The sequence below is a fragment of the Heloderma suspectum genome, chromosome 2, assembly GCF_057233095.1.
Source record: "Heloderma suspectum isolate Gila_16-S chromosome 2, 16-S_ref, whole genome shotgun sequence".
NCBI classification, from domain to species: domain Eukaryota; kingdom Metazoa; phylum Chordata; class Lepidosauria; order Squamata; family Helodermatidae; genus Heloderma; species Heloderma suspectum.
This window is the reverse complement of record NC_139459.1, coordinates 346,962,438-346,986,134: the sequence shown is the minus strand read 5'-3', so window position 1 is coordinate 346,986,134 and position 23,697 is coordinate 346,962,438. Positions and strand designations below refer to the sequence as shown.

General features: G+C 45.8%; 2 protein-coding genes and 1 long non-coding RNA gene across 4 annotated transcripts; 2 read left to right on the top strand and 1 right to left on the bottom strand.

Annotated features, from left to right (window-relative positions):
• Positions 1-930: 930 nt before the first annotated feature.
• Positions 931-7,070, bottom strand: LOC146355389 (uncharacterized). Its single transcript, XR_014787166.1, has 2 exons — positions 6,948-7,070; positions 931-1,656 (listed from the first exon to the last, which is right to left on the bottom strand). It is a non-coding gene; the product is annotated as an uncharacterized LOC146355389 (long non-coding RNA).
• Positions 7,071-7,450: 380 nt separating this feature from the next.
• Positions 7,451-9,002, top strand: LOC146355388 (uncharacterized). 2 transcript variants are annotated; one of them, XM_084830572.1, is made up of 2 exons: positions 7,451-7,527; positions 8,046-9,002. In XM_084830572.1, the coding sequence occupies exon 2, from the start codon at positions 8,047-8,049 to the stop codon at positions 8,674-8,676; it is 630 nt and encodes a 209-aa protein (XP_084686698.1). In that variant the 5' UTR covers positions 7,451-7,527; position 8,046; the 3' UTR covers positions 8,677-9,002. The 2 variants fall into 2 exon arrangements, with proteins under 2 accessions (XP_084686698.1, XP_084686699.1); XM_084830573.1 differs by having other exon boundaries at positions 7,451-7,538.
• Positions 9,003-12,278: 3,276 nt separating this feature from the next.
• LOC146355387 (uncharacterized) lies at positions 12,279-17,966 on the top strand. The gene is made up of 2 exons (XM_084830575.1): positions 12,279-12,633; positions 13,645-17,966. Exon 2 carries the CDS (start codon positions 13,664-13,666, stop codon positions 14,288-14,290), a length of 627 nt encoding a protein of 208 aa, XP_084686701.1. The 5' UTR covers positions 12,279-12,633; positions 13,645-13,663; the 3' UTR covers positions 14,291-17,966.
• Positions 17,967-23,697: the final 5,731 nt, after the last annotated feature.

Sequence of the window (23,697 nt, the reverse complement as noted above, 5' to 3'; positions counted from 1 at the left end):
TACACTCATGCAAGATTGGATTTAGCCCCTTGTCTGCACATTCTGCATTTCATTTCCGTCTGACCTCACTGTTTACCCTTCCCAACCACTTGAAACTCTCAATAACACATATACATCTGATGAAGTGGACTATAGTCCACAAGAGCTTATAGAATCCAACACAATGGAAACCCCACAAAGGATGCCCCAAAATAGCAAGAATCAATGGGGTAAGCAAAAGAGGCATTATATGTAGCACAGGAGACTAGGGGCGTATCTACACTACAGACTTAACCTGCCACTTTATGGAGGCTTCTGCTTCTGGATTCTTTACAGGATTAAGATCAGCTCCTTTACACATGTTTACTTCCGGGGGGTTTCTTTCTCTTCCTTTCCTTAAGTTACATTACACAAGCATTAGGTGGTGCTGTAGTATTGCAGAATTGCGGAATTACACTAGGCTTTATCCCACCATTCACAAATAATACCAGACGTTCCTTGTTAGAAAAAAAAATCAGTTAAAATGGCTGCAAAGCACAGGAGAGACCTCAAAGGATGACAATGCCGTGTAAAGAGAGCTTTGGCTACTGGGCAGTATAGAAATGTAAGAAAGAAAGAAAGAAAGAAAGAAAGAAAGAAAGAAAGAAAGAAAGAAAGAAAGAGCGAGCTTGCAAACTACCGTAAGTGAGGAATCACGAGTGCACAATAAATGCCTCATGTAGAAACGCTCAAGAACTTGAAGAGCAAACATTATCGAATTTGAAGACTGGAAACCTCAAACAGCAAACATGATCAAATTTGGTCACACTGCATTTCCCAGAAAAGGACACACATGTAGTCCAAAAATGCACTGGAACTGTTTCTGTGGAATATAACACCTCTTTTCCTTGTCCCATTGCTTCTTTGCTTATCCCATTACTTCATGAAAGATGATGCCCAAATTATACAGTCTTTAAGGTGCCACAAGACCCTTTATTGTATCTGCTGCTACAGACTAACAGAGCTACCCCTCTGGAAAACGATATAAAGTAAGCAAAGTTGTAAAGATGGGAGGTTCTTAAGCAGCAAAGATTTCAACTAAATACAAACAACAATGCTCTTCTGCCATCTCCTCAGCTTGCGTGTCTGATTCATAGTATCACTACACCCAGGCTAAAAGACACTGACCCCACCAAAGTCTCCTGCCTTCAATGAAGCTTAGTGCAATGTTGGTAAACAAAACAAAACAGCTGATGCTGGATTTCTAATTTAGGAATACGAAATGGCTACCATACAATAAACAAATAGGAGCAACTGGTTGCCATCAGCCATCATTATCATCGTGGACAACCTTCAGATGTTCATCATACCAAAGAATGCCCTTTGCATCATACTTAAAGGGAGTGATATCCACACATGTCCCTCTGCCCTGGAGGATGAGTTGGTATTCGTAGAAAACATTAGGATCCTTTCTTAGCAGCTCTGCAGCATGGCTGAAGCAGGCAGCTAGACCCACAGACATCTTTCCTTCGCTTTCCACAGCGCTCTTCTTGGCCACGAGGTCTAACATGGTTATCTTGTGGTAGCTCTCCTCATGCTCCTTCCAATCCAGGATTTCCATTGCACGATCTTCTTCAGCAACCCAGTGGTTCAGCCTTCTGAACAGAAGTGCGAAGGAGCACGTTCCAAGGCTAAGAGCTGAAACAGACAATCAGGAAACCATGCTGTGCAGGTTTGACATCTGCTCCATATCTTAAAACTCCTGAGCACAGAAAGGTAGCAGGCCAAGAACAAGGCTAGGAATCCAACTGCAAACTGCATATTAGGCAAGCTTGGCAGTTTTAAAGTTGTAATTAATGTTTTTCAGGTGATCATCCCTAACAAATATGTGAGAGAACACATATATCTCATTGGAAGACATCTATGCCTCAGTGTGTGAAATGGAGCTAAGAAGAAGGGAGAGCAAAACTGAAGGTGCCCCAATAACTGTAGTGGAAGAGAGTTGAACTCTGTTGAAAAAGTGGTTGGCAGTAGGGCTGTGCACTGCTTCAGCCCGAAGCCCAAGCTCCCAGCCGAAGGAGGGTGCTTCTAAGGTGAGGCGAAGGGGGCACAAAGCGGCACTTCAGAGGGATCTGGAAGCCCAGCCATGCCATTGCCACCACCCAGCCCTGGAACAGGTGACTCCTTGGAACAGGGAGATGGCTGCCGGCATGTGTCCCAAGGGCCCACTTAAGGAGCTGGGAGCTTGTGTGGCGGGTGTGTTTGTGTGTGTGTGTGTGTGTATATGTGTGTGTGAAGCGGGATTTGGCCATTCAAATCCCACTTCAGCCCTGGAGGCCAAAGCAGGTTCCTCCCCGACTCCTGAATCAACCCAAAGAGAATCAGGCCTGCTTTGAAAACCCTGAGCGGCCTCCAAGGCAGATCGAGGGGTCCCTGCACAGCCCTAGTTGTCAGCATATCATGCAGTTCTTTCAGTTTCTAAAATGTATTAATGTGTCAACACTTTTCAGTACCTTTATTTTTTCCTTAAATTTAAATAACGTAAAGGAAGTACATATTATTGTCTTTAAATCCTTACAAGTATTTCAATAAAGGAATTCTTCATAATATAACATGTAAAGGTACAATCCTATGCATATTTAGAAAAAAAAATCCTACAACTCGTAGCTGGGTTGGGAATGCTGAGAGATGTAAGACTTTTTTTCTGTTTAAACATGCATAGGATTGCATCCTAAATCCCATTAAATGTGCTTTAATTTTCCCCCTCAAATACTTGGTGTGTATTGGGACAAAAAAAGAACATGGAGTACTTCATTGTTTACTAAATCCAAATAAAATAAATATGCTAAATTAGATCACTCTTCAGGACATCTGAAAACATTCCAATGCAAACTGAAAATTTCTGATGCAAATGACCCTATGCAAATTAGGCTAATTTGCATAGGGTCATTTGCATCAGACATTTTCAGTATGCATAGGGAAATTCTCTGGAAAATTTTCCAATTCAAAATTTTCTGGAAAACTGACAACTGCATTTTTCTGAGAAAATTTTGGAGATTTCTGTTTTTCTCATTCCCATCCCCAGAAGAAAAGGACGACATTTTGCAGAATATTCTCTGAAATGTCTCTACCATCTTCTGAGTGGCAACTGCCATTTTTCTGCCATAGTGCCCCAGAATAACTCGAAGTCCAAGGTATTGTGGAGGATGCAAAATGGCAACCAGGCTGCCCATACGGTTCCTACAGCTACAAAGAAAACCAAAGGAAGGAAGGAAGGAAGGAAGGAAGGAAGGAAGGAAGGAAGGAAGGCACTGTGCTATTGCCTCTGTTAATGCTGACACCACACCTGAGAAAACCACTGGAGAATTTCTCCTTCTCTTAAGAGAAATTTGGTGAAATGATCACCCCAATTTCCTCTACCAATAAACAGGGTGGAGACATTCAAGAGGACATTTGTGCACCTCCTCCAATGGAGAAGCTTTTTGATGGCCTTTTTGTTCACTTTGAAAAGTCTCCCATTTCGGCCAAAAGCATTCACAGTACAGCAGGTGGACACTGCATGGCAGCCATGCACTCTTCTCCCGGCACCAATTCTATAGCTGGCCATGGTCCTCACATCCATTCAGATTTGCAGGCAACGAGGTGCAGGAAACAGTGCCCTCACTCTGAATCGACATCATGACACTGCTATGTGGCCAAACATGACTGGTTGCATGGAGTCTAGAATTCATCCCGCTCATGATGTGATCCTCAGTTGGCTGGGATCACTTGTTCTCAGCAAGTCAATATTCTCCCCCTTATATGGCAACAAAGCATGATACCAGCCATCATGGTCTCATGGCAGCAAACAGGGGACAAATAGCCTGTGAGAAAGGCAAACAAGGGAATCAGGGAAATATTTTCCCACCCCCAGACATGTCTATTTGGCAAAGCCTTGGAAGGAAATGTATTTATATGGGGCTACATTCAAAGAAGCAACCTCCAACCTACAGCCTGAAACAGTACAGCTTAGCAAAAGTTGTGTCACATGTTTAGCATCTAGCATTCTGGTGGGCAAAGATGGATAAAACTGGAGGAGGAATCTTCTGGATAAATGTGTCTATTGCAGATTAGGGTTCTGAAATTCCACGGTGTGTCTAAATTACTCTTTCCCAACATTAGGTCCCCAAATGTTGGTGGGCTACAACTCCCATCATCCCTGACCACTGGCCATGCTGGCTTTGGATAATGGGAGTTGTAGTCCAACAAGCTCTAGAGACACAAGGCTAGGAAAGGATGCTTAAATCCTAACCTGGGGGTAGGCAGGTTGTGGCCCTCCAGATATTTTGGCCTACAGCTCCCATGATCCTTCACCATGGGCAGGGCTGAAGTCAAGGGTAGGCACAGTTGGGCACTTGCTGAGGGCTCACTGACAAGAGACCTATACAGTTGCTTCTCCTCTTCACCGTGGCAACCTGCTTGTTCACCCGCCTCTCACTTTGGCTCACCCTAACGGTGGTGGTGAGGAGGACAAGCAGTAGATGCCACTGCCTGCTTCTTCACTGTCAAAGAAGCAGGCGGTAGCAATGATGAGAAAGAGGGTGAGGAGCAAGAAGGCAGGCTTACTCAGGGAGAGGGCCCACAGAGGGTGCCTTGTCTGAGGGCCTTCAAAACCCTGGAGCCGGCACTGACTATTGGCTATGCTGGCTAGGGCTGATGGAAGCTGTAGGCCAAAACATCTGGAGGGACACAAGTTGCCCAAGCCTGGGTTAGGACCAGATTCTGGGCTAGCAAGGAGGCCTTCATCCATAGGCCATTCTCATGCATTTAAACTTCTTAGGCCTGGGCACAGCCCTTTAAGTACTGGCATGGATTGATTATATTTCATCAGACTGTACCAGTGGCTAGAAGATGCATCTATGCAGGCTGAAGTCTCCAGGATGTGGCTTGAACCCTACCTTGCCAGCCTCTCCACTGCTAGGGACTTACCTAGCGGTTGCAGGGATGGCTCCGTCACACACACAATATGTGAAACACAACACACAGGAACTACCAGTTCGTCTCATTGAACCCCTCTAACTTACCCAATCAAAGCTATGGAAGGGCTGGACGTAGTGATCAATAGTTATGATGCCCCTTCTTAGTCACGTGGAGAACAAAACTGTGAGGAGGGGGGAAGCATGAATGGATTTGCAGCAACAGGGGGAAAGTTGCAGGGAAGAATCTCAGCTGCCACCGCCAAGATATCAGCCCAACCTATCTCACAGGGTTGTTGTTGTGAGGACAAAATGGAGGATTATGTACACCACCTTGGATTCCTTAAAGAGGAAAAAAGGCAGAACATAAATGTAATAAATAAATAATATCATAGCTCTGATTTATTTTATTTCATTTGTGATACTTCTATACCACTTCATATAATAAAATTCCTAAGCAGTTCACATATAAATATTACAATCACAATTAAAATACATTATTAAAAACAATTCCCATTCCAATAGTACAGAGCAATACAAGGAGTATGTTCTTATGCGCATAGTTAAACTACGGAATTCGCTACCACAGGATGTAGTGATGGCCACCGATTTGGATGGCTTTAAAAGGGGGTTAGACAAATTCCTGGAGAAGGCTATCAATGGCTACTAGTCTTGATGGCTATGTGCTACCTCCACTACCAGAGACAGTGAGCCTATGTACACCAGTTGCTGGGGAACATGGGTGGGAGGGTGCTGTTACGCTCATGCCCTGCTTGTGGGTTCCTGGTCAACAGCTGGTTGGCCACAGTGTAAACAGAATGCTGGACTAGATGGACCCTTGGTCTGATCCAGCAGGGCTCTTCTTATGTTCTTAAGGAGCCATAAGATTTGTTGTTGTTCAGTCGTGCAGTCGTGTCCGACTCTTCGTGACCCCATGGACCATAGCACGCCAGGCCTTCCTGTCCTGCGCTCTCTCCCGGAGCGTGCTCAAGTTCATAGTCATTGCATCCGTGATGCTATCTAGCCATCTCATCCTCTGCCGTCCCCTTCTCCTTTTGCCTTCAGTCTTTCCCAGCATCAGGGTCTTTTCCAGAGTTTTCTCTTCGCATTAGGTGGCCAAAATATTTGAGCTTCAGCTTCAGTATCTGTCCTTCCAATGAGCATGATTAACTTACAGGCCAGGGAAGACTCTGAGGGAGATTCCAGAATAAGGGCACAACCCTACTTGGAGGCTTACAAGTATCCAGTGCAGAGCTTTGGGTTTTAGCTGTCTGGAAGACCAGATGTTCTAATGAACCAAGGGGCAGGTACCTTTGAGCTTTCAGGGAGAAAAGCAGCTGGGTTGTGTGTTTTTTTCCCCCCAGCTTTCCGCAACCGGGGTCCTCTCAGATACTGTTGAGTGACAATTCCCAACAGGCCTAGCCAGCCTGGCCAATGACTTGGGGTGATGGGAGCTGTAGTGCGACAACATCCAGAGGGACCCATGATGGGGAAGGCCGGCGCAGGTCAGCAAGCTAGACACCATCCCCTTTGCAGGGGCGCCAGGATTCCGCCTGCCTGTCCTTGCCTTTCCACGTGCCTCGGGGCCAGGAAGCCTGAGATGGCCAAGGCCTGGCACTTGTTGGGCTGTCCCCTCGTTTTTCTGGCAGGATTCCTGCGTCTTTCAGGGAACACATTTGCAGCACCGAGAAGCGCAACAGGACTGCGTTCTCCACTAACCGGTGTGCGTGTGTGTGTGTGTGTGCGTGTGTGTGTGTGTGTGACGCTATCTCCTCTCCCCCCCGCGCAAAAAAACCCCTTCCAGATTCCCCTAATAGTTTAAATTTTTGTGCTCTCTGCATTCACACACAAAAATAAGCTGTACAGAATTATGAAAGCAGGTAAAATCCCCAGCCACCCCTCCCGCCCGGCCACAAACGTCGCCGCCGCTTCGTAGCGCAATCCGATACGTGTAGTATACTGCTCAAGCGCCCCTCGTTTAGGCCCGGCTTCACCCCCAGAAGGGTGCTCAAAAGCCTGCAAGATTATTCCTACCTCGGCCCCTTTCTTCCCTTCTCGTGGCGGGCGGGCGGGGGGGCGGGTCTCGGGCGGAAACAAGCCTCGTCGTGGGAGCGTTTTCCCAGCCGGGCCACCTCGGCCCCTCCCTCCTTCCCCGGCAGTTTCGTTTCCACGCTCAAGTTCCTTTTTCCTGGGAATCTTGGCTCAGTGCCCTGCTGATGGAGCGACCGAGTGATGGGGCGGGCGGGAGTGAAATAGGCTAAAAAAATTGAGAGCTATCAGAGGGTCTCGTTCAAAGAGAAGCGCCTGTGCAGCCGCAGGAGAGAACTGCGGTTTAGAGCCAGTTTACACAACCGTAAATCCAGTTTATTTCCCCTGAGGGGCAATTGCTGGATGAACGCCTCACCTGGAGGCACCCCCACTGTCCCCATCGGGCTGAAAGCTATTACCATACCATGCCAGGAAACGGAAAGTTAAAGATGAGATGGGGGGAGCCAAATAGGTTGTTGATGCAAGCAGGCATACTTCCCCATTGAGCCAGACAAACACGGATCACAGTCCTCTGAGGGCGATCTCCACTGGGTCAGGATCTCGCTGTCTGACTCAAGAAACACAGGTAACGTTGAGGTAGGCAGAAGGCCGAGTTCTCTGCAAAAATCCATGTTACATGGATTGGATTAGAGCAGAGAAGGTTGGAAGCCTGGATTCCTAGCTTCTCTTTTGTGGGAGCTTGCTTCTTGGTGTGTGTGTGTGTGTGTGCGTGTGAAATCTTCTCTATGTGTATATATATACACACCTATCATGCAAATGTCCTTTCTTATATATGTTGAAGTCAGTATTTCAAAAATAATTTTGGCTGGATGTGTTACTAGACCTCATGGAAGCAATTAACTCGCTTAGCTTCTTCAGTATCCCACCCTGAGGAAGTCCTTGTAACTTAACATAAAACAAGCAAACTTCTTTTGTCTGGCTGAATTAAAGCATAGGAGGGGATGGGTTTAGCAGCCACCATGTTGTAAATGGTGTTTGTGGGGGTATTGTCTGAAGGGTGGGGGGTGAGTCCTTTTTTCACCTTCACTGTTAAAAGACCCTACTGTGTTGGACTTTCTTATACCATTTCTCTCTTTTCAATAGAATGTGGTTCCTGGAAGCGATATCAACCCCACTGGAGATACTCAGTGTGGAGAGCATTGCAAAGGTGCGCAATCGTCTGGAATTACTGGGTACCCTTTCCCCTGCCCTGGAAACATGCCTAGATCATGCTTTGCTGAGATTTAGCCGTGAAGAGAGCTGCTTGCAGCAGAATGCCCGGCTGGTGATACGTTGCAAAGAGAAGAGGCTTGAGTTTGTCTCAGGCAAGGGAGAGAGCGAGATTGAGGTGTCCTTGGTGGGGGGCACTCCTTGTTATAAAGTCCAGCTCCCCGAATTTGGAGGCACAGTAGAGAAGTTATTACCTGGCCAGTTGCTGCTGAGTGTGAAGAACCTAGAGAAGATAGCACTCGAGATCATCTCCTGGAGAGAAAATACCAAAGGCTTCAAGGCTTGCTTGGAATATGCCTGGAGGCACTTTGCCCAGGAGCCCATCTTTGTGCAGGACAATTGCAGGATGGTGATAGAGACAGATGGAAGAAGGCTGAAATTGGTTTCTGGTGAGGGAGAGAACTTCATCCACATCTACCAGACAGGGGATAGAAAGATCCAGTACAAGATTGAGTTGTATACCAATCGGCATTCCATGATGAAGGCTATCACTCGCATGTTTTGATAACCAAGCTTTGCCAATGCATACATAACATGATAGGGAGACAGAGTTTGCGTTACTTCTATCCCAAAAGATGGCTTAAAAGTTCATTGAATAAACAAGCAAACAAGAAAAACAGCTGCCATAAATGGCAATGCAGGGTCAGGGGCATTGCTATGTATTTAAAAGATCTGGGGCACAGGCCCATAACATAAATTTGCATGTGTATGTATATATTTGTATGTGTGAATTTGTGTGTATGCATGCACATTTAGAATTATGAGAATGTATTTACATTTCACTAATGTTAGAAAAAATGACAGTGAAATAAAGAAACCCTCTGAACATAAGCAGAACCTGGTTCTCTCACCATTGAACAACTACAGCCTACCCCTTCCCACTTAGTAGTGATGGAATATATCCCATACACATTCAAGCTTCAGCATTCCCATTAGATATTAAACACCAACCACACCTGTTGCAAGAAAAGTACAAACAGACCACATACATTCTGTTCCTCTCCAACAACAATCTCTCATTTTTCCATCTTCCAGCAACGCTTCATCAAACAGATGCTTTGTTTTGTGCAATTCTCCTCTACCTCCTTGCTATGTGCAATCCCTCCTTGTCTCTTCCTCCTCATAACTTAATTTGTGCTAGGATTTCACCACAATTCAGCCAAGGAGTCTGTTTTCAATAATATGGCTATGTTATGGAGAAAGTACTTCTGGGCATGTACAAAGTGACTTTCCCTCACAACTGAAGCTAGAGTCATGCAAAAAAGAAAAACACAAATGACACAACATGCACAGGATTGAGCTGAAAGGGTAGCCAAGTCAGTGGACTGGAGTGGGATGGGCAGTTTATTAAACCTGAAGTGACATGCTCACAACAACTCAGGACTTATTTCTGAGTAAACTTGCAGAGGATTTGGCTGCAAAAAGTAACCTGGGCTGCTGTCCAATGTACATTTTCTTGGGATTAAGACCCATTGAACATAGTGAGACTTCCAAGAAGAAACGTTGTTGTTGTTGTTCAGTTGTTCAGTCGTGTCCGACTCTTCGTGACCCCATGGACCATAGTACGCCAGGCCTTCCTGTCCTGTGCACTCTCCCGGAGCGTGCTCAAGTTCATATTCATTGCATCGGTGAAGTAGAAACATACAAGATTGTAAAAATGAGCAGTAATCATCTCCACACACACACACCAATTAATGCCTGGGTTTTTGTTTTTTGTTTTATTAAAGCTTGTCATTCCATTTCTGAATGATGGCAACTGACAAACAAAATTGCCCCAGGCTCCTTCCTCTTCAATCATGTGAGCCCACTTCTCCCAAAGAGTTAGATGGGAGAAGAAAAACAAATCCTCTTGTCTGTTTGTATAAAGTCCAATACAGTTCAGAACATCTCTTATCCACCATGCCCTGTTGTTGGGAATTCCAAGACTTGCTTTAGATGCAATCAAGAAGAGAAAGAAAGACCAGGATAGGATAGGGGAAGAAGGATGAGGAAAAGTAGAAGGGTGACTGGAAATGCAGCCCGAGGGCGGGGGAGAGAATTCCCCACGCCAAGTAGCTTCTTTCAGAGGGGTAGCACTTCAGACGAATTGTGAGGCAGTGAAAGGTCTGTGAGGGTTGTCCATACTTCAATTAACATTATGAGGTGAGGTGGCTGAGGACTTTTTCTTGCTTTTTTGAAATGGTAAAGGTTATTTGAAAGCCCCATTGGGGAGGGGCCGTGGCTCAGTGGTGGAGTATGTGGCTTGCATGCGGAAGGTCCCAGGTTTGACCCCTGGCATCTCCAGGCAGGGCTAGGGCAGATTCCTGCCTAAAACTCTGGGGAGCCACTGCCAGTCACTGTCAACAACACCCAAATATCAATCAATAAAGCTTTTATTGTTTCAACCGATGGTTACAACAAACATACAAAAAACACAGATGAGTAAAAATCAGATAAAACATACATTACACGTTTTTAATCCATTTGCAAAGTCAAAAAAATTACTCTATAGCTTTGGGCTACAATACCCAAATAAATAAAATGCCCTAACTCAGTCACAAAGGGCAATGTTTGATTTGGGGCCAGTCACGCTCCCATAACACCCTCAGGATTGCTGTGAGGATAAAATGCAAGTGAAGGGGAAGAACCATGACTGTTGACCTGAGCACCTTGGATGAGTGGGATAAAATGAAATAAAACACTGTGAAGGGAGATGCTGCGCCTGCCAAAGGTGTAAGAATGCCCCCCTTGGATCAGGAATTTTATCACTCTAACCACTAGGTGTTACTCTTCTCTGAGTGAAACCCTGGCCCTCCAATCCTTTCTTCCCCATTCACGCTCACTGGGTTTGAATAACCTCCAAGGAAATTCCAGGGATCTCCACCTTTCTCAACCTAGTGCTCTCCGTGTTATCTCCTCTTTATCTGATCACACATTTTATGTCTTCTGTCTCAATAGACTTCACAAGCAGTTATGAAACGGACACCTGAGATGCATGAAACAACGGCCAGTCAAACGTACACAAGTTACCACCAAGTCTTTCTCCGGTGCAAACCTTGCTATTTTTATGTTCAGAGACCACTTCTTTAACCAACAGTAACAAGCTTAATTCTTCAAAAACATTTCTCCACCCAACCCCTGGTTTGGGGCCCAAAATGTGTTTCCCCTCTAGAACTAAGCCCTGGCTGGGGAACCTGTAGCCCTCCAGATTTCGTTGGACTCCAATTCCCATCAGCCCCAGCCACCCTGAGGAATGATAGGCATAGTAGCCCATCCACATTTGGAAGGCCAGAGATTCCTCATCTCCAAACTAAAAAATAAGGAACCGGTACCTTTGAGCTCTGAGGGAGAAAACAAAAACAGCTGGAGAGGGAGGCAGAATTTTTTCAAGTCTTCCCGAACCCGAGTCCCTCCAGATGTTTTCAGCGACAACTCCAACCAGCCCCAGGGTCATCTGGGGTGATGGGAGTTGTAGTCCAACATCTGGAGGGACCCAGGATGGGGAAGGCACAGATTAGAGCGCCGGACACCACGCGGGCATCCCGGGCTTCCTCCTGCCCAGCGCTTGTCTGTCCTCCACTTCTCACGTGCCTCAGGACCAGGAAGGCCTGGCCTTGGCTGTCCCCTCTTCTTCCTGGCGCCATTCCTGTGTCTTCCACACATCTACGTGTGTGAGAGAAGCGCAACAGTATTGTGTCGTCCAAAAACCAGAAGGCGCCGGAATCCTCGGAAATCGTCTCGCTACCTCCCCCGCCCCTTCCAGATCCCCCTAAAAGTTTAAATATCTGTGCTCTCTCCATTCTTAATGAATATTCTTAAGAAAATATTCTTAGCCCCTCGCTCTTCTTCCCTTCTGGTAGTGGGCGGGTCTCTCGGGCGGAAATCGGCCTCGTCGTCGGAGCCTTTTCCAAGCCAGGCCATTTCGTCGCCCTCCCCACGGCCCGGCAGTTTCGTTTCCACGCTTAAGTCCCGTTTTCCCGGGAATCTTGGCTCAGTGCTCCGTTGATGGAGCGACCGAGTGATCTGGAGTGCGGGGTGGGGACGGGGGCGCGGGCAATGAAATAGGTTAAAACACTTAAGAGGCGGGAGAGGGGCTTGCTCAGAGAGAAGCGCCTGTGCAGCCGCAGCAGAGTACTACGGGTTAGAGCCAGTTTACACCACCGTAAATCCAGTTTATTTCCCCACTAGCACCACGTCGCCTCCCAGCGTTCCCTGTCTGAGGAAGGGCAATTGCTGGAAGAACGCCTCATCTGGAAGCGCCCACGGTCTCAAACTTCCCGAAAGCGCCTCTCTCGAGCATTTTTTTTGGCCGATGCCCAGACACAACCGAAAGCTCTTGCAAGCCGTATCGGGAAACAGAAAGCTAAAGATGAGACGGGCAGGCATCACTCCCCATCGAGCCAGACAAAGACAGATCACAGTCCCCTGAGGGCGGTCGCCACTGGATCAGGATCTGTCCGTCCGTAGGACTCAAGAAACACAGGTAACATTGGGGGAGACGGGTGGTCGAGTTCTCTGCAGAAATCCATGTTCACTGGATTAGAGGAGAGAAGGTCAGAAGCCTGGATTCCTAGCTGCTCTTCTGTGGGAGTTGGCTTCCCGGTGTGTCTCTGTGGGCGTGTGTATGAAAATCTGTGAAAACATTTCTATGACACCTATTGTGAAAATGTCTTTCTGAGACGATATGTTGAAGTCAGTATTTCAAAAATCATTCTGGCTGGACATTTTGGCTGCTATCAGGCCAGATTTAAGGTTTTGGTATGAGTGTACAAAGCCCTAAACAACTTGGGACCAGGATACCTGAGAGAGCGCCTTCTCCCTTACCAGCCGGCCCGATCACTGAGGTCATCAGAGGGCATGATCCTGGTGGTTCCACATGGACTGATGGCCCAACTGGAGTCCATGCGGAGAAGAGCCTTCAGTGTGGTGGCTCCCTTCCACTGGAATTCCCTGCCTCTGGAAGTCAGGCAGGCATCAACACTGCGTTGTTTTCAGCACCTCCGGAAAGCAGCTCTTTTCCAGGAAGTTTCTTTGGTTGACCAACCTCCGTTTTATTGGCAGTCTTGTTTTTAGATAATTTGAATATCACCTTTCATTCTTTTTTATCTTTTGTTCATTTTATCTCTTCTTGTTCTCCACTCCAGAAACTGTTTGGATGTGGAGCCAGTATACAAATGTTGTAAATAAATAAATAAATAAATAAATAATAACACTAGACCTCATGGAAGAAAATAGCTCACTTAGCTTCTTCAGTATCCCACCCTGAAGAAGTCCTTGTAACTTAACATAGAACAAGCAAGACTTATTTTGTCTGTCCGAACTGAAGCATGGGAGGGGAGGGGTTTAGCAGCAGCCACATTTTTAAATGGGGTGTGTGTTTGGAGGGCGGTATTGACGTAATTGGTGGTGGGGGGTGCTATGATTCCTGTTTCACCTTCATGGTTAAAAGCTTCTGTTGTATTGCACATTCTCATGCCATTTCTCCCTTCCATAGAGTGTGGCCCCTGGCAGAGATGGATAAGTGTTTATCAGTCGAGACTGAGGTGCTCAGCGTGCAAAGCATTGCAAAGGTGCGCAATCGTCTGGAATCCCTGGATGCCCTTTCCCCTGCCCTGGAAAAATGCCTAGATTTCACCCTGCTGAGATTCAGCCGTGAAGAGAGCTGCTTGCAGGAGAATGCCCGGCTGGTGATATGTTGTGAGGAGAAGAGGCTTGAGTTTGTCTCAGGCAAGGGAGAGAGCGAGATTGAGGTGTCCTTGGTGGAGGGTGAAACTTGCTATAAAGTCCAGCTCCCCAAATTTGGTAAAGCAGTAGAGAGGTCACCCTGTGGCCGGTTGCTGCTGAGTGTGAAGAACCTAGAGAAGATAGCACACGAGATCATCTCCTGGAGAGAAATGACCAAAGGCCTCAAGGCTTGCTTGGAATACGGCTGGACGCACTTTGCCCAGGAGCCTACCCGCGTGCAGAACAATTGCCGGATGGTGATAGAGACAGATGGGAGAAAGCTGGAGTTGTTTTCTGGTGAGGGAGGGAACTTCATCCACATCTACCAGACAGGGGATAGAAAGATCCAGTATGATATTGAGTTTTCTACCTTTTTGGATCGCTTTGTGAGAGTTCTCACTCCCACTGTTTGGTAACCAGGCTTTGCCAATACATACATAACATGATGAGTGGACAAAAGGAATCCAAGATTTATCCTGATCTACCCTGAAAGGCAGTTTAAAAACCCATTAAATAAATTCAAAATAAAACAACTGCCATAAATCGCTATGTGAGGTGCTAACAGATGAAGGGCTCCAAGCAAAAGAAAATGTGCAGCTGTTCTGTCTTTGTCTCCTTAACCAATGTTCTGCGGTAAGAAAAAAGATGGAAGAAGTGGTGGGAAAACATGGGAATGTTATGGGCAGAAAACAACACGGCCTGGACTCCCCACAAAATTCCATGAACGAGATGGCACGATGCTGTAAAACCGAAAAGCCCCATCTGGAAACACCCATATTGTTGCTTCATCAAGACCTCCTTTGCTTCTGCACAGCACAAATGATAGATCAGGACCAGAAAATAATTGTTCTTATGGGTGAAGAGACCTGCAGCATTGTTAGTAGGGGCCACAGCATGTTCTCCACCCATCACATGAACCCAGGTTTCCTATGAGCCTTTCACACACACGTGTGTGTGTATTAGGGCTAAACCGAACTACCCAAAACTGTTGCTTCTCTCAAACTGGGGGTGGGGGAGTGGGAATTCCAGCCCCCTCTGAAAGGAGGTGTGTGTTTTCAGGAGGGTTAGGGATCTAACTATAAGGAGTGTTTACTGGGCTGGCTGGCTGGCTTTTCCCAGGCATTGTAATGCTTCAGTTTTTGTTGTCTTTTAAGTCTGTTAGGATGCAGTCCTATCTATTGCACCCTTGATGTTCACAAGAATTCAGAGGCTTACCAGAATCAAATGCAGAGTGGGAGGTGCAAAGGAGATGATTGTCACCTCCCCGTCCTCCCACTCTGTGTTTTGTGCTAGATGGGCTTTTTTTTGTCCCTGTAGCTGGGGGTCTTCAGAGAGGAAGGAAAGGAGTCTGGAGAGACCTCGGGATAGCTTGTATCCCAGCCTCTCTGGTCCTCTCCCCTTCCTGCACACCGGAACGCCCCCTTTACCCCCTCTCCAAGGTCACTTTTGCAACCTCAGAGAAGCAGTTGATGCAGTTCTCTCTGCATTGGCTGCAAGGTAAATACATACATTTTCTTCTCCCACTTGTTTAACAGCTGCCCTCCCAGTTTTTAAACTGGTGCAGGGGGAAAGGCAAAGCAAAGCAAGCTGGCATAGTAAGCTGTCCCTTCAGTCCCCGAAGGGTTCAGGCATTGCAGGCCCCCAAAACTGCGAAAACATCTGCCCTAGTTGTCCACCTCCAAATTCAGATCTGCATCACTGGATCTTCTCTGAGAGCCCCTGCCGTTAGGTGGATGGCAACCAAAGCAAGAGCCTTTGCAGTAGCCCCGCCTCCGACTATGGAATTCTCTTCCTGGAGCTGCTTACCTGGAGCCTGTCTTAGGTGTCTGCTGAAGACTTTTGTATTCAGCCAGGCATTTCACAGGTTCACAGCATAATCCCTCCCTAGGGAACTCCGCCTAATGAGCTTCCCCACGTGTTGAAAACTTGGCTGTTCAGGCAGGCATTTGGGGTGGGCTATGGACATTTTAGAAAATGACGTTTAAATGTGTAATTTTATTGTTTTTAAACTGTTTGTATTATTGTACATCGCCCAGAGTGGCCGGGTGACCAGCCAGATGGGCAATTAAGGAATTTAATACATACAGTAGACTGGAGCCAGTGTCACCCTGGCAGCATTCCGCGGAGCCTCTGTGGGACGCTATCTCAAACAGCTTTTTAAAATGTTGAAAAACCTTTTTATCTCTCCCTTGAAATTAAAAGAGGGGGCAAAGAGCGCATCTGGATGAAGTCTTGGAAGATTAGTCCTCTCGGTGAAGCAGCAGGGGGGCTGGATTCCAAGACCAGCCTGCCAGAGTTTAATCATCGCTCAAAAGTTGTTTTGAAACTCCTATCTAATTAGGAAAAAACAGGGCTGACGTGTTCCATTGTAGTTTATGGATTAAGAAATACCAACAATAGTCTGTAAGAGAATGGTTTAAGAAATATTAACAATATTTGAGGACCTGCAAGATCTGTTTGAAGAGAAGGATGGCTACATCAAGGAGAAAAAAAATAACTGGATCTCTGCCTACCCGCCCGCCCCCCCCCCCCCGCCATACCTCCTTTGGCAAAGGTTCCAAGAACCGAAGAGATAGGGGAGTTACTTGCTCTGATAAAAACTCTGTCTTCGCAATTTGCTGAACAGGCTAAGAGGTTGGTACAATTCAAAATTCCATCACCGCCCTGCAAAGAGCTGTGGATTTAATCAACATTTCTTAGCAAAAAAGGGAGGCGAAGGTTAACGAGCTGGAAGATCGAGTTGCAACGAATGAAACTGCATCACAAGCTTTTTTCAACAATTTCTCTGTCAGAATTTCCTAACTGGAGGCTTTTACACGCAGGGCAAATGTACGTATCATTGGTATTAAAGATCTACCTAGCGATGTAAGTTTGTCTACTTTTGTAGATAAGCTTTTGCATGAGATACTCCCTGTGCCATCTGATTAGTTACTTGATATCGAGCAGGCATTCTGTGTGCCAAATGCCAAAGGGACTGATTATACGATTATAGTTCAATTTGAAAGAATCTCCACAAAAAATTATATCCTGAGTTTGGCAAGAGGAGGTGAAAATCTCATTTGGAAACAAGATAAAGTTATGTTATTTCTGGATTACACCAAAGAAGTTGCTGATAAAAGAACAAGGCAAAAAATCTGGCAAAACAAATGAACTTACAATATCACTTAAATATCCTGCTACATTTTGCACTTTTTCTGCAGGTCAGATGAAAGGAGTTTCTAAATCACGAATTGGCAGAGGCTAAACGGAAAAATGTGTGAGATTTCTGTCCCAGCCCCATGAACTGGAATCTACAAACATGTTTTGTTAAATGGCCATGTTTAGTCTGTAAGATTTAGGCTAGGCCAGAGATAATTGCTCATATATAGATTCGTGTGTTTTTTTCCTCTCATTTCCCCCCCCCTCTTTTTTAAAAAAACTTTTCTCTTTAAAATAGATATGATATATTGTACTTAAGTCTGTTTGAGGGTGTATAGAAATATGCACACTCGTTTATATTTGTAGTACAAAATACATTAGTGATTGTTGTAAGGTTGTTTTTATTATATAATATTATAAAATTTAATAGTGATCAGTTATTATTATTTATCCTTTTTAATTTCCCTTCTTTTTATTACTGTTATTATCATTATTATGAGACTGGTTAGTAAGATTTTTGGCTGGTTAAATTTTTAAGCTTGATAATTATCTGTTAACCGAAGGGCAATATATGGTTACTGGAAACAAATTGTAGGCCTGCTTCCTTGCTATAATATTGGTGATAGAATATTGAAATACAAGGTTGATTATTTATGCTGTATTGAATTGTAATATTGCCAATGTTATAGGTATAACTCTTAAATAGAATGGGATTTGAAGTTGGTGTGTAATGGGTTTTTTTTCTTTCTTTTCCTTCTTGTTTTTTTTCCCTTTCTTTTTCTCCTTTTTGTTATTGCTGTGTCCTCTTAGGAATACTGTATTGTTGGGAAACTGTAGTTACTGATTAGGTTGTTGGTACTGTTTATTTCATTTAAAAAGATAAAAATAGAATAAAAAGTATTTTTTAAAAAATGACATTTAATAAATAAATAAATAAATCCGGAGGTTAAAGAAGTTCTACTGTGTTGCCTTAACTGATTGTTATAGTATTTTTCTGCTCCTTATTGCTTTGATTCTACATTTGATTTGTTTTTCCTCATTTGTAGGAAAGCTCATGTTTAAAAGCAGGATAAAAGCTTTAAAAATAATAAATATATAAAGCTATGCTTTGCTTTGTTTTTAAAAGTGGCATATTTACATTTAAAAATATACATATATGCTCCTAATTCATTCTACTTGCCCTCTAACTCCGATATATATGGAAGCTATCAATTCTCCACCATGAATCACATCCAGAAAACCACCCAATCTGTGTAAATTGTTAGCTGAGGCTGCAGTGAAACAAGATACTTGCAATCCAGGATCATGCCACTGTAAATCAATGCATTGCATTACCTGCAGTTATGTCCAAGAAACCACTTCTTTCAGGAGCACAGCTACTGACAAAACGTATTGCATTAGGCAATTGTTAACATGCACTTTTACTAATATGGTTTATTTAACTGAATGTAAAAAAAAATGGATGGTGCATGCAATACATTGGAAAAACTAAAACGGACCTAAGAACAAGATTCCGTAACCACAAATCTGCAATTCTTACCACAAAAATTGGGGCAGCATGTTGCAAGACATTTCAGCTCTCCTGCACATAAGTCTCCCGGATTTACAGTTGCTTCCAATTAGGGATGGGCGTATTCCCTACCTGCTGGTCTCTGGGGAATCCGCCCGCGGGGGGGAAGCAATCTGTTCCTTCTCCTGGAATCCTCATGAGCTGGCTCCTCTCTGCAGCGATTCTGCGGAGCCGCAGGCCGGCAGCCAGCTCTGTATCGCTGGCCTGGTGAATGGAAGCAGCCGCAAGTGGCGTAGTGGATGCCATAAAACCCTTAGTTTAACCTAATTGTAGCCATTTACGGCTGCATTTAATTTAAACTAAGGAGCTTTACGGCTGCAAGTGGTGTCCACTACGCCACTTGTGGCTGTATCCATTCGCCAGGCCAGCGATATGGAGCTGGCCTGCGGCTCCGTGAAATCGCCGCAGAAAGAGACTGGCTCCATAGGATTCTGGAGGGAAGCAGAGGTGAACGGTGCCACTCCGCCGCAGACTCCGGAGGCCAGATTCCTTTGAATCCGGCCGCACTGGGGTCCGCAGAGGATTTCTCTGCCAACCCTACTTCCAATAGAACAAACAGAAGACTGGTTTACTTCACAAAAAGTAAAAGTTTTGGATCTATAGACTGAGAACTCCTAGTCCCGATGGCCTTAATCTGGAGGACAAGTCACAGGCGTATCTGGCTAGGGATGTTGGAGAATTTCTCCACGAATCTCCAGGGGGCCAAATGCCAACGCATTCAGCCCCCCGAAATTGGTGGAGAAACAGTCCGCCACCCCCCGGGATGGGACTTACCTTCGGCGAATGTCCCTCACGACGGTGGCTCCTGGCGGCGGTTCGGCAGTGCGGCGGCGGCGGCTGGTCTTCTGACTGGCTGCCTCCGCCACCATTTCCAAGTGAAAAAAAAAAACCCCAACAAACGTGATAGGCTACGTAAAGATTTACGTAGCCTATCATGGCTAGATTTCCTTACGTAAATCCTTACATAGCCTATCTTGGCTGACTTTGGGGGGGGGAAGTGCGTATGCAAATGGCGGCGCCCATGGGCGCTGCCATTTGCATTCCTTATTTGGGCACGGGTAGTCTACGTAAAGATTTACGTAGACTACGGCGAAAATAAGGGCAATGCAAATAGCCAAGTATTTTGGTGGGGAGGGACAGGGTGCCTCCCCACCCGCCAAGAATTTCGGGGGGGAGAAACGGAGCACCCCCCCCCCCTGAAAAAAGCTGCGGGACCAGGTAAGGGACATTTGTCCATCCCTATGGAGGACAATTCGTAGGCATGACACTCATACCCCCTTTTTTTCTCCTAAGGAACTTTCATCTCCAGGCATTCCAAACTGCCACTCCTGATACCCAGTGAACAGCACAGCTACTGATGAGGGCAGAAGCCAAAAAGTTTAGCTTAAATATATCTTTTGAATACTGTGTTGTTAGTCTTTCTGTCTTTCATATATATATATATATATAGAGAGAGAGAGAGAGAGATAGAACAATCACTGTTCTGGGGGTTGAGGGAGGGTCAGTATATTGGTCACATTGCAAGCGATGTGTGTATAGCAGCCTTCCCCACCTGGTGCCATTCAAATCTTTTGGACTTCAACCAGTGGATGCTGGTGGCTCTGATTTTGGTGGGGCTGTGATTCCATTCCAGGTTTCAGTTAGAACCAGCCAGAACTCTGAAGGAGCTATCCAAGGTGCTGAACCTATTTTCGGGGGGGTAAGCACCTTGGATAGTTCATTTAGAGTTCCGGCTGGTTCTAACCCAGAATGGATCCACAGCCCCACCAGAATCAGAGCCACCAGCCTCCACTGAGTTCAACTGCCATTAGCCCCAGCCATCATGGCCAATGGTCAAGAATGCTGAGAGTAGGGATGTCAGAGAATTCTGCCACGGATCTCAGTGAGGCCAAATGCCAGTGCATTTTTGGCCCCCCGAAACCCGTGGCGGAATGAAGCCCCCCCACCCCACCACCCTGTGAAAGCCACGCGAAACAGAGCACTTACCTGGTGCCGTTCGTGCTGCTTTGCAAATGGTGGCTGCATCTGCGGCCACCATTTGCTTCTCCATTTTTGCCGTGATAGGCTACATAAATACTTATGTAGCTTATCACGTCTAACGCAGGGCCGCCATTTGCGTCCCTGCAGAGGCCGTGATTCGCTACATAAATATTTACGTAGCCTATCATGGCAAAAAACAAGAACGCAAATGGCGGCCGCCGTAGCCACCGCCATTTGTGTCCGCAGGCTGTGCACGCCTGCGAATGCACCTGGCTGGCGGCTCCGCGGAGTTGCTGCGGAGAGGAGCCGGCCGAGTTAGGATTTCTGGGGGAGGTGCGGAGCGCCTCCCCCCCACCGCGAATCACCCCTTCGAAAAGGTAAATGACTTTTGTACATCCCTAGCTGAGAGCTGTTGTCCAAAACATCTGGAGGGGACCAGGTTGGGGAAAGCTGGTGCCTTGATGCAGCTGTAATGACCTCAGGCCAGTGAACTGGGGGTGGGGGGAGAATTGTGAGAATTTTCCAGCATGTTGGGGGAGAGCTGTTGCTGGTGGATTCCTATTGGTTAGCAGCCAGGAGGTATCAGCATGCCAGGGGGAATCAAGTGTTCTACAGTAGTGCAAGTATAGAAACTAAGGATACCCCCGTCCCATAACGTCCTGAGAAATGAGCACACTCAGTAGAATGTTGACCACCAGTTGGAAAAGAAAAACAAAAGGGGGGAGTTGAATGCCTTGCTTCAGTTCCTTATTGCAGGGGTGAGGAACTTCAGGTCTGGAGGCTCAGTCCGACCCTCCTAAGGTCCCAATTAAGCCCTTCAGGCTTCCCCAGATGGCTATGCCCCCTTCCCCTTGTTGGGAATATTGCAACCTCATCTGCACATTACTGGAAGAGGGCAGTGTTGTAGTTAGTTAGTTTATGGGAATTTTGACCTCAGCTAGCCTTCGGATCAATATAGCCTACAGTGTGGTTTCCTGTGATTTCTTCCTTTTGCTCCTCCCCTCCCTCCCCCCTGCCAACCTCCTGGGAGCACAGGTGTTTGCTCTCTCACTCCTGCCTGTGTAATGGAACGCAAAATGGACTGGACACATTCCTTTTGAAAGTCTACGCTGTACCTGCATTGTATCTGCAATATAAAATAGGTCCAAACTATTTTTTACTACAGCTTATATTTCTTATCCAAGAATTCCAAAGATAACCTTTCTGCTCTAAATCTTCATATGTCCAAATAAGAGTATTGAATTTTGAAGTTTCTTATCGAGATTAACGTGCATGCCCAACATACCTATCTAAACAACTTTCTTTGACATGTTACAGGTATGTTTTTGACACAAACATGTTCACTTTATATCATCCTGTCTTGTGAGCTTGTTTTTCTTACATATTTATGGTCTCCAGTGAGGCCTCTTGGTCACTTACCTGATGGGCCATCTGACCTGATGATTTTACGAGACTCTACTAATTGGAAGTCATAAACCTAAATTTAACAATGACACCTCATCTGGATTCCTTTCTAAATGGTAAAAGGATCTAATGATCTGTTTCTAATTGGCTGTTACAATTTCCTCTCATATGGCAAACCTCAGAGCTAATACATTTTAATTACCCTTGGGTCAGAAGCCCATACTGGGTGATATTAGGGATTGGCATTAGGCATTTTTAATTCCAGAATTCTCTTGGAGGCATTTAATTATAGAATTTCCTAATTGAACAGCAGGGGTACGATCATGCAAATATGAAAGATTTGCTTGATTTGCCACAACTGCTGGCATTTTGGTATGTTGGCCCTGCCCCCTTTGGCCCCACCCCCTTTGGCCCCACCCACCAGCGGAATGTGGCCCCTGGGAGCTTCTCGGAAGCTGAAACTGGCCCTTGAGCTGAAAGAGGTTCCCTACCCCTGCCTTACAGCTGATAGTATCTTGAAGGAGGGCACCACTGCCAGGCATGCAATGGCACAGCTAGGGCTGGGACTCGGGGCCAAAGCCCAAGACACCCACAGCAGCCCCCAAATGTCCACCCAGGGAACGGCAGTAAAGAGGGTAGTGGCAAACAGGCCCAGCACCTGGACCGGCCTGGGAATGTTGGGGCTGACGTTGCTTGTCGCAGCATCCTTATTTTTCATTGTCCTCATCATTTGATTTGTATGCTGCATTTCCACGGTGAAACCATGTTCAAAGTGGCTTACAGCAACATCAAGAAAAACACATAAAAAACAGCAACATTTCCTGATAACTCACAATTACAAAACATAACAAAATTTAAATAATCATACAAATTGGCTAAAGAGCTCACAGTAAATATACCCCAAAATTAAACAATCCACTAATTATACCTTTCTGGCTTTCCACCTTGCTCTCCTGGAATTTAGCAGCGAAATTCTGGCCAGCTGGTAACAATGCATATTTGTGGCCACGAGGAATGGGTTGTATGCAGAATGTTGGGCTTTAGCATCAAGCAACTCCAGCCCTGGAAGGAACGGCCTTGGATTCTCCGAAATGCCCGATTTTAGCACTGCTGCCTCTTACTTTAGCAGGTCTGTCTGTCTCCCTCCTTCTCTTTCTCTCTTGCTCTGTGCTCCCCCTACAACCAGCCTAACATATGTTCATGCAGATGTGTTGGAGAATTCCAGGAAGAAGAAGAAGAAGAAGAGGAGGAGGAGGAGGAGGAGACATCCTTAGGGAACAATCAAAAGCAATGCTGTGTGGAAAATTTGTCCTACATTTTTTTCAACCATTCCCATTCAATTTGATAGAAGAGAAAAAAAAATTGAAAAGAAATTCAATGGTGAAGAAATTTTGGAGAAATTCTCATGGATTGGGTTCCTTGGGCTCATCTTAGGAGGTGGCCAAGGAGTGAGCACAAGTGTCCTGTTCTTCATTGTACCATCATATCTCCAGCCACCTGTGGCCTCTTCAGCTTCCTACACTTCAATTGAAGCCCAGTTTAAGGCACCACCATGAGGTAATTCCTCCCATGGGGCTTTTTCAGATCAGGACGTGCAGGCAGCCTGGGAGGCTGGCTGTGATTAGGTAAGCTCAAAAACACCACAAAAATACATTATAAAACATCCTGAATGAGGCAGAACAATGAAAGCCTCTTTCATGGGGGGAGAAAACTTTCAGGAAATTGGAGGAC

Bases quoted from the DNA above. Each gene is read 5' to 3' on its own strand.
- LOC146355388 (XM_084830572.1), top strand. From the start codon at position 8,047: ATGTGGTTCCTGGAAGCGATATCAACCCCACTGGAGATACTCAGTGTG.
- LOC146355387 (XM_084830575.1), top strand. From the start codon at position 13,664: ATGGATAAGTGTTTATCAGTCGAGACTGAGGTGCTCAGCGTGCAAAGC.